This window comes from Nestor notabilis, unplaced genomic scaffold (assembly GCF_000696875.1).
Source record: "Nestor notabilis isolate BGI_N333 unplaced genomic scaffold, ASM69687v1 scaffold21496, whole genome shotgun sequence".
In the NCBI taxonomy this organism is placed as follows: Eukaryota; Metazoa; Chordata; class Aves; order Psittaciformes; family Psittacidae; genus Nestor; species Nestor notabilis.
In genome coordinates this window covers 1,797-12,477 of record NW_009931788.1, presented here as the reverse complement: position 1 = coordinate 12,477, position 10,681 = coordinate 1,797, and the positions used below count along the sequence as shown (strand labels likewise).

Sequence of the window (10,681 nt, the reverse complement as noted above, 5' to 3'; positions counted from 1 at the left end):
ATCAATATCTGCCTTCCTGTGTTTAACAGCCCCTCAGTTACACCAGGATGAGCTGCCCTACGCTTCTGCTGTCATAAAACCCCTCACTCCTTGTAGAATGAGAGAATTGTAGAACTGATTTAGAACAGACATCAAGAAACACCATCACAAAGATGGCCAAGTGCTATCGCTCAGAGATTGCAGATTTTATGTCTTTTGGAGGAACCATGCACTGGACAGGCAGGTTAGAAGGAATCCTTTGGAAGAGACTCACTCAGAAGTTTTAAACCTTTCTATACTAGTATCCACTTCTCTTCCAAAGCAACAAGTACTGGGAATAAACATACCAAAAATCACCCCGAGACTGCTTTTACTAATTAAATCCTTATCGCCGCATCACCCTCTCCCATCTTACTTCTTGGAACGGATACACAATATATCAAGTCCTGCAGTGATCTTGAAATATTTCTATCATGGTGACTGGATGGCTGAGCTTTTCCCAGAGAAGAGCTTGCTTTTTACATATTTTACAAGGTGGAACTTAAAAGAATCCCCCTTCAGTTTCTGCCAGTTCAGAAGTGCAGATGCAACAACAGGGAACAGTCCAGTTGACAGTGAAGTCCAAAGGTGTAAGGAGTGGATGTAAGGAACAAGTTTTTGTGGGAAAACAAAGTAGTTTTGTGTGGTGTAGCCACATTGGTGCTGGTTGCTAGAAGCTGGATGAAGTCTCTGTACAGAAGGGCCATAACTCCAAGAAGTCTCTGCTGGCCCTGCTTCAGCATGCCAGAGTTATTGCTGATCACCGAGTCAGCAGCACGCTCTCACCTATGGCCAATCTTAATGCAAGAGATGTTTAGAAGAAGGAGAAAAAGGCATGAGCAGTCAGCCTCTGAAACCCCTGTGCTGGATCAGAAGAGCATACCAAGCAAGTTGGTAAGTTTCTATTTGTTGAGTGAACTGCAGTTAAAATCTCAACCACATACTGAAAACGTGGTGCTCGTTCTGTAGAAAACGATGGGCTGTGATATGGCAAATGTCCCATTGAAAGACTCGCTTGATACACTGGAAAGAGAGGAGAGACTTGCAGAGGGGACAGGAATTCTACTCAGTTATATGTTTCCTTTAGGCAGCAGTTAGGACACTCTGATCATCTGTGTCATTGCTTCTTCATTGGTCTGAGTTGGATCCTACAGATACAAAATACATACCAGGTTGTAACATCAGTATTTTCCTGTAACAGCAGAGAGAATCATGCACAACTATCAAGAAGAGATACTCCTGTCCCTCCTTGATCTCTGAACACGTTGTATTTTTCCTGGGTTTTACAGGCCAGTGTAAGCGAATGGGATATATAAATCTTAGTAGTTTCTAGTAGTTTTAGTAGTAGTTCTTGTAGTTTTGTTTCTGGTAATAGAGAAGACCTAGTAGTGGTTGAGTACTGGAAAGGATTCTACTTCAGAAAAAGAAATATTCTTCTGCTACAGCCACAGCACTGCTTTAAAGCACTAATCAACAACAGAATTTGCTAATTCTACTCTCGTGTCCCTTCCTTTGAAAACCTGTCACACACTTTTCATGTAAATCAATATGCAGCTAGGAATCAGATACTCACATTTTCTAATTTTCCAGCAGATGCAGATAAGGTGTCTCTACCTTTAATTCATGTCCTAAAAATCACTTCTGGTATGCAACCAGAAAGTCTGCAGAGGCTGTATTTCTTAGGACAAACACAGCCTTCTCTGATTGTACAACACAGTGAATACACTTCTATCAATAACACTCTAATTATTCGAGGCTCTCTACAAGAGACAGAATATTTCTTTACACTGCCTGAAACATAAACTCAAAGGCAGAGAGGGACAAAGGTCAGCAGCCTAGCCCAAAGAAGAACAAACAGAACGGTACAAAGACACTTCCAAAGGGTATTCTGAAGCAGTGGAAGTGCCAGTTGTCTAAAGAACAGACAAAACACCACTTACCTGCATATGAGGGCTGTCTTTTTCCTTTGGTGAGAAGAAACGTCCACCTTCTCCCCGCTTCCTGGCCATGGCATGACGATGCCGAGATTCATGCAAGTATTTCTGCGACAGGATGAAGCAGGCAATGAGAGACCAACCCACTATCTCTAGTTCAGCACGTAGAGCAGGGGAAATTCCTGACTGCTAGAAAAGCCTACCCAGTCCCCATCCTTCCCCTTTCCCCAAAGATGAAGCGTTAACAGTAAATGCTCATTTGCAATGCAGCTACATTCATTCACGTTCAACAATCAAAAGTATGCAGAGGAAGCACGACTGCCACCAAGTGACTTAAACAAACATTACTCTGATGTAGCTTATGAAGACACAAAAAATAACTAAGATCACTCTAGTCCTTGTTTTCCAGCACAAGTGGTTTTCTGTGCCTTTCCCATAGAGCAACCCTGTATTAGATAGGAGTTATATTCTCACCCTTCTTTCTTTGGGAATTTTTCCCTCTGCTTCAAGCTTAGCACGTGCCTGCCTCCTCTTCAGGATCCGGTGATACTGCTTGGCATTTACATAGAGGGGCTCTTCTTCCAGCATTTCTGCCCCAGGCAAAGGTATTCTCTGGATAGCTGGTACTGATCCAGCTCCAGGTACCATCTGTACAGAGAATATGAGTTTAGTGCTTGTAGCTCAGAACACAAAATGAATGCAGAAAAAGTAACTAAAAAAGAAAACCCACGAATGTTAAAATGAAAAATGTTTGGGTTTGGTTTAGATAATGCACCTACTTCAATTAAAAGGAGTAATAAAGTTGTTCTTAAACTGTAGAACAAATTTAAAGAAATCAATTATTTATAAGCATGCTTGGGGACTTTATTTTCTTTTAATAATGGTAAAATTTCAATACAATATATGACCATGCTACTGCTTCTTGTACAATTAATCATACAGGACATGCCCATTGCTTCCCTTTCTCTTTGGTTATCACTTATTTAATTTATATAGTAATTTCTTAAGCAAATATTACTTACAGAGCTGCTGACATCTAGTGGGGACGAACAAGAGAATACAAGTTAAAAGGCCTCACGCTACGAAGAAGTAGGGGTTGGCAGAAAAAGCCCTCTTAGGAATCAAAAAAACCCAAATACTAAGGAATCCTCCAAAAAAGCAAGAGCTGATTCAGTTTTTTTAAAGCTTTGCTTATCAGTGAACGACTTATTTTGAATTTCAGTTTCTAGATTTCTGAACTCAATAATCTGCTGTGGGGCAAAGACAGCCCAGAATAGGTAGCTCACAACAGGCCACTGAAACTCAAAACTTCTCTTGTTGAAATTCGAAATTAATGCTACTGAGAAGACTGACCATATTAAGGTGACATTAATCTCAGACACCAGTTTGTGTACAGGCATCTTAAAACCTCAAACCTTTAAAGACAGCAATGGAAAGTTCAAGACATACCATAACCATTCCACCTGAATTGACAACATTTCCAGCAACCGGCAGCGTTACTGTGACAGTCCCTTGTCCACTACTGGTTGTGTTGGTGTTGGCTCCCGTTTGGACAATTTGTGCTCCAGCCAAACTGGCTGCTGGAATGGTGATCATGCCTGTAACAGGGACTGTAACTTTTAAGAAAATAAAAGACAAAAACACAAAACCAAAACAAACCAAAAACACGCACACAAAAAGAAGGGAACACCATTAGTCCCACTTCTGCTTTTTACTCATTCATCCTTCCGCAGCATGCAAAAAAAACCAGAAAAGCACTGCAAGTTATGAACTAAATTCCATCACCTGGTCCTCACGCTTCCTCTTTTTTGCCTTTGCATTTGCTCAGTAATCCCAGTGTCAGGTAAAAGATGTGCACTCCAAGGTGTAAAAGCAAACACCTTTCTATTCTAACAACCCTCGCCAAAGGGAAGAGCCTTGTTTGCACTCAGAGCACTCCCAGTGCTGCAGCTCAGTGTTTTCTTTGACAATAATTACAAGGCAGTAAACACCTATGTCAGAGATATTGAGAAGTCTTGACTCTCTTCACACCAAAGCTCATACCTTGTTGGAGAATGGTTCCATCAGCATTAACTGGCTGATAGACTATGGTCTGGCCTTCAGCTGCTTGTGCTACCTGTTGTCCTTGAACTGCTATTTGTTGCTGGGTCTAAACAAAACAAACAACACAGTAACTTTACAAATTGCTCCATTTCCAACTTTTACAATTCCTGAATTAATACATGGTGCTTGAGGTGTTTCAGGCATCTATTTCTTTTGCTTTATTACCAGCATCAAGAAATAGGATGGAGCACAAACCAATTGAACTGCAGATAAAATACCTCAAGCACATCCAACATACTTTTTCTAACGGTGTAGCATTTAATATTGAAAGAAACAAGTTCTAGGTCTCCTGTCTCACTATGAATATGTTAAAAGAACTATTAATTTTGGTCCTAAACAGAAGAACCAGCAGAAACCCCACGCATGACTGGACTACTTCACAAATGGCGCAAGTATGACATTAGCAATACTTCATGTTTTCAAACTGCCACAAATAGACAAAACCGACCATGAACCAATAAAGTACAGAAACACAATGGATAAAAACATGCAATCTATTTATTCTGCCCCAGAATTATGTATGAAAACACTACAAAAACATGAAATTTATTCTCGAGTTTTCCTCAATATTAATAATGCCTTTTTTTTTCCCCACTTTTTTTCTTAACCACATCTTAAGTCATTTGCCAAGTTTCTCTTCCTGTTCCTCTCAAGAAAACCCTTTCATGCTGGTGCAGTTACCTGTGTCTGGCCAGCAGTAACTGCAGTCTGTGGCTGCTGTATAATGATCTGCTGGGTCTGGCCCTGCTGCCCCTGTACCTGCACAGCCTGCCCACCTTGAATCTGAATCTGACCTGGCTGGACCAACTGAATCTGTGGAAGAAAGAGTCAGAAAGGAACATTAACTATACCTCTTATTTCTCCCTCCTTGGCCTCAGCATTACCAAACCATCTCTGAGGATGATTTACTATTGCAAAGAAAAAGAAACCACTGATTCTTCTCTTTTTCCATTTTCAAATGAAGAGTTTTACTTTATTCCTCCCTGTGACACAGCAGTCACAATCATGCAGAATAGAGGAAACATAACATGCTGGTGTCATTATGCCCCAGCAGTTCTCCGCTGCTCACACAATAGAACGGTCAAAAGAAACAAGTTATTTACATGAAACTAGGAATAACACTACTACTCAGGTGAAAGAGGACTATGATTTAAGAAATCTGCAGAGTGTTAATTATCCAGCATACAGAAATCCTCCTGGATATACATGAAAGTTGCCTTCGGCTTTGCAGAGAAGTCTCTCCCGCAATGTGGAACATTTCTTACTTGAATAAAGAGGAACTGGAATGTGGTTTGAAGCTGATGCTTCAGTTATGGATTTTCCTCCAACGAGCAGACTGTAAAGAACCTTACACAAAATATAGCGGTTTTCAACAAAAGAGGTTTTAAATAAATGCTAAATAAACCTTCCAAAACACCGAGACATCAGATGCCTTCCTGGACTGTGCTCAACTTGATTCCTAAATCCCATTCTCAAATCACTAGAACACTTTCATTAAGCCACTGATACAGTTCTTCCCTTGGCTTTTGAGGAACACACTGTGAGCACCTGTTTGAATTTAAAAGCCATCTTTTAGACAAGTATGACAAACTATCTGCATCTAGTAAGATCCATCTTCTGCACCTTCTACAGGATTACCTTCTGTGCAATGGCAAAGTTTAAATTCATCTTCGGCCATCATGTATTAGATGAACTCAAGCACAAGAGTTATTTTTAAGAAGCTTTCTTAGATCAATCAATCAATCATCTTTCTGAGCCATATACTGAATAGGCACCACATCACCAACTACACGGTCAGGGCCAGTTAAAATAGGACAAACACAAGCCCCAAACCAAAAACCCCAAACCAACTCCAGCTGTGTTTTAATGGATCTCATTGAAAAGGTTTGCACCATCCCATAAAATGCAAAAATAAAACACACAAAGAGTATTTCCATTGCATTCTTAACACGCAGCTCACTGCCAAATCCACAGCTGGAGAACAACCTACTTTGCCCAGTTTATTTGAAGAGTGCCGAGGCAAATATAGTATCTGATGAGGTGAGAACATCCCAGTTCATTCTCCGCAGTTTATCTTGAATAAAATGAGGGTTATCTCACCTGCTGCAGCCCCTGTGTTCCAGAAACAGGGACTTGCATGATCGTCTGGCCCTGACCCCCGGGCACAGCCTGCACCATGATGGGCTGGCCCGTTGATGTGATCAGCTGGCCTCCGCTCACTTGGACCATCAGGGGTTGTCCCTGGACCTGGAAAAAGGGAGAAAAACCAAACACAACAATGAAAAGTCTGCTCAGCTGAAGCCAGAAACTGAGGTGGATACCACAGGAGGCTGAACGCTTACCTACTTTAATGTGGTGACCAGAGAAACTGCACAACAGTCACTAACCAGGTTCAAGATCACCATCAAGTATCTTAAGTTTCTAGATTCTTTTCCATGATGTGCTACTGGATTTAGTACATTAGCCTTTTCTGTTGCAGTCTACCCAAACCTTCCAAGTCTAATTGCAATGAAGCATGAAAAGCATGGCTAAATTTTCCCGACACAATAACTACTTTCATGCACAGCCCAAGAGCAAAGGGTAATAAAAGAAACTTCATTATTCACATCACTATTGCTAATCTTTAATTGAGGTTCCTAAAGAGAAAGCTCTAAATAAGCTATTCTGACAGAGATTCTGAGGTAGCTTCAGCTCTCTCCAATTACACGCTTACAACATTTCCATTTCCTAACTGATACCTTGCGTGGGATGTTCTTAGAGAATCTTTTCATGGGTATTAAGTGAAATTATAAATGTAGCAACATAAAGTGTAGCTCAGGAAGAAGCAGAGAAAGACAATGAGCAGCTCCCACTTGGCCCAGCGAGGCTTACAGTGGATTTGTAAGTTCAGTGTAAGAGCCTCTGGAGATTGAGACCAGGTATGTCTTGGGTCACTAGGAAAAAGACCAATGAAAAGCAAAGGAAGGGGAAAGCTTCTCTGTTTAAACACCCTCACCTGCTAAGTCCCCAAAATAGATCTTTGCCAATACCATACCTCCATGTCTTAAACGTGAAATAAGTCTTATGAACCAGGTGATCACTCTTGGCCACGCTCTCGGTTGTTTAGAAATGAGAGCAACACAACCTGATAAAACCTCACTGAGCTCTTGGGTTTTCTACCTGCAAATTTCAAGACCAGGCAATAGCGAGTGCTACTCCTCTGCAGTACTCAGCACTGCAGAACCCCAGGCTGGACATCAGCACAGATTTCCAGCACACGCTTTCCCACCCCTAAAATGCTTCACTTTGTACAGTTCAAATACCCGAGTGAATTACTAACACATCCACGGCAGCAACTGCAGTTGTACCTCAGCAATCACCACCCCACACACAATACTGTGACTTTCCAGGTGACCCGATACCCTTGTGCCACTGTTCTGTTCCTCAGCCTGTGGCACTCAAATCCCTAACAAACATGAGTAGTGCTTGTTTTGAATTACAACACAGAGAGAAGGAGGTAAGCATGCTCATGGCAGCCAGAGAAGCAAAATCAGCAGTACAATATCCAATAAGCAGAAACAAAAATGATTCATTCCAGGATTCTTGTTAATGGATTAGAGCAAGCAGGGGAAAAAGGGGACAAAAAAGAAAGGAGGCCCATAATGTCGACCAGGAGGCCACAGTGACCCAAGCATTTCATGTCAGCCAGCTCTACAGATTTGAACTCTGAACATAAAAAATGCTGTGTTTAACTTTACACCTGGCAAGACCATTCCAGCCTCCTGGAACTCCTCTCCTCTGAAGAATTCAAACTCAAACAAAATCAAAATCCTGAGTGAGAAATGCCCCACTTCTGACGTGCTACAGCTATCCAGGGTTTCTCAGCTCCTTTTAAACCTCCGACCTGAGCTAATGAAATGAAGTCTCCAAGACAGAAAATGCTTCACACTGAAACAAACCAGGGTTTGAAATGATCTTGCTGTTCTGTTCACTTTAGGATACATACTTCTGGGTTTCCCTGTGTTGGTCACACATAAATAAGAAATCAGATGTCTCAATCTCACAGAGGCCAGTATTGTCCCCAGGTGCCCTTTTGAATCGCAGGTGAAAACGTTTCACTCTCCAAGCTTATGGGTCATCTACCTCCTCCCTGTCTGTAGTGAAAACACTCTCAGTGGATATCAGAAACCTCATCTCCCTGAAACAATATGAAATCTTTGGGTTACATATCTCCACTGTTACTTCCTCATCTTGGTGGGTTTCTAAGTCCCATTTGAACCATCATTCACTTTCAGAATATGCAGCCAGAATTCCTGAAGGCATCAGGGTTTCTGGCACGCACCTGAGAGCCAAGGAAAAGCTTTCCATGCTCTCCATGGAAAACCCTACGCCTAGCATGAAGCACAGATATTACTGCTAGCAAATTTTCCTGTTCCTCCTTCAAACCCTGGAGAAAACACAGCATTAGATATGTGGCGATGGCGAGAGTCATGCAGTGCTCACAAACACAATTAGAGAGATCACCACTACCTGGAGGGTCTGGACTTGCTGGCCTGAGGCGGATGCCACTTGGGCCTCAGTCTGCAGCTGGACAGCAGTGACACCACCCTGCTGCTGGGAACAGGAACAGGAATAGCTTGAAACATGGAAATGCACAACTCCAACAAGAGACAACGACACTTTGCTGGAAGAGGGTGAATTTATAATTCATACACACTGCTCTTGGAACACAAGGGATGTGAAGATGTTTAGCAAACCTGAGGAAGGAATACCAACAAAACTGCACGCAGGCTTCACTATCCCAAACAGGAACAGCTTACAAAGACATGAGATTATTCTGCAGAATTTAACATCTCGGCCTCAGTGTTTCAGACTGCTGCCTTTCTGCTTACCTCTTCCTTTCACTGCCCATGTTTCTTCCTGTGAAGGGGTTCCAGATTTTTGTCAGACTGTTAGTTACAATAAAGGCCTTAAATTCCTTCCTGCACAGAGCAGCAGCACAGATGACTCCAGCCTAAGCTTCAGCTATGTCACCCCCACGTCGAAGTCCTCCCACCCTGACCTTGAAGGACAATCTTGAGAGGTTGCAAGAGCAGTTAAATCTAAAAGCCTTTTCTATCTTTAGCCTCTTTAGTAAGAGTCCCAAAATATCTGTGTTAACTGTGCTGGGAGATGAAGGACATCTCTCTACTAAAAGCTGTACTACAACAGGCCTGTTAAATGTTTTATTGTAGAGAAACATTTCAGTCATACACAACCCAGGCTTTAAGAGCACGTACTGAAAGTGAAACAAGCCACGGTATGCATTTACCTCATTATCACCTACAAAGTGTCAAGAAAACCAAATAGATCTTTGGTTATCTGCTGTAGCAGGTATTTTTGATGATTCTTAGTGTTTAATTTTTTAACCTCAAGTACAATCTTGTTCTGGCTGAAAAAGTCAATTTCAACTAAAAGCAATGGCAGAAGCTGGTCCCTGCTATCAAATAGGCTGGGGACAAAGCAAAGCCCATTTCACTGGAAACATCACCGAGTGGCTCATTCATTTGCACAACAAACTAAGAAACTCCCCTTCTCTTGAACTGGAGCAAACATAAGATACAACAAAATTCAGCAGCAGCAGCACAGCTCACCTGAAAATGTGTTACTGCATCTGAATGGGTGAAGCTTAAGAGGAGAAATCTGTAAGCCCTTAAAAAGCCCTGGCCCTTCTCATCTGCACATTATAACACAAACTAGAAACGTCTTTCTGGAGGATGAATTCATGCAAAGCTACATGTTTTGCTGCAATTCCTGTGCTGTGTGTTCTTTCTGATCCACCTGTAGTTCTAAAACAAAGGATCTCAATAAATATTCTTTCTGAGAAAGCCTCTATGGGGCTGGAACAAAACCTATTCCAAATCTGGGGGGAAACTACATTGTTCTGCGTGGACAACAGACTGTTTCTATTAATTCTCCATTTCCTCCAGAGAGGATTTGTTACTTTCCTCATGTCACCACCAGTTTGCAAACTCCCATCTACATGAAATTTGGCAGCTTGTGCACCTGTAATTCTATTAACTTAATAAGTAATTTTCACAAACCACATTTAGTGTGACTTCAAGCCAAGTCAGATCAGTGACCACAGATCAGGTGGCTAAAGCTGGTCAAACACGTATCTAGACAGTATCCTGAAGCATCTGGCTGGTGCAGTGAAACTCTGAGAGTACAGGAAGATGTGTAACAGCACTGAGCATCCCAGCTCACCCATTGCACCCTCCATACCTGCTGCTGAATCTGTCCAGCCTGCACAACGATCTGCTCTGTGGAGCTGTTGCTGTTTGCTGTGTACTGCTCCATACTGGGTCAGCTCCAGCACGGTGGAAGGCACACCTCAGCCTGTGTTATCTGGCAAGAGAAGTGAACAAAGCCCATGATTATTGTGCCAAGGTTTCAAAGTTACTGTTACCTGACAGTGCCTGAAAAGCAAATCATCTGCTGGCACCGAGGTTAGAACCACAGCAAAGAGCCACTCTTTAAATCAAGGACCCACCTCTTTCAAAGCACCCACTAACAGAACTACAACTGCCATTTCAAGAGCACCTCGTCTGACCAAGAAGCAGAAAGTACCTCAATCTCAACGCTCTCATTATCTTCAGTGCATCAAA

General features: G+C 42.1%; 1 protein-coding gene across 6 annotated transcripts; it reads right to left on the bottom strand.

Annotated features, from left to right (window-relative positions):
- Positions 1-714: 714 nt before the first annotated feature.
- NFYA (nuclear transcription factor Y, alpha) lies at positions 715-10,417 on the bottom strand. 6 transcript variants are annotated; one of them, XM_010016068.1, is made up of 9 exons: positions 10,299-10,377; positions 8,562-8,645; positions 6,156-6,302; positions 4,737-4,868; positions 3,996-4,101; positions 3,402-3,568; positions 2,427-2,600; positions 1,959-2,060; positions 715-1,166 (listed from the first exon to the last, which is right to left on the bottom strand). In XM_010016068.1, exons 1-9 carry the CDS (start codon positions 10,371-10,373, stop codon positions 1,113-1,115), a joined length of 1,041 nt encoding a protein of 346 aa, XP_010014370.1. In that variant the 5' UTR covers positions 10,374-10,377; the 3' UTR covers positions 715-1,112. The 6 variants fall into 6 exon arrangements, with proteins under 6 accessions (XP_010014370.1, XP_010014369.1, XP_010014371.1 ...); XM_010016067.1 differs by having other exon boundaries at positions 8,562-8,648; positions 10,299-10,373; XM_010016069.1 differs by lacking the exon at positions 8,562-8,645 and having other exon boundaries at positions 10,299-10,373.
- Between the last annotated feature and the right edge of the window lie 264 nt (positions 10,418-10,681).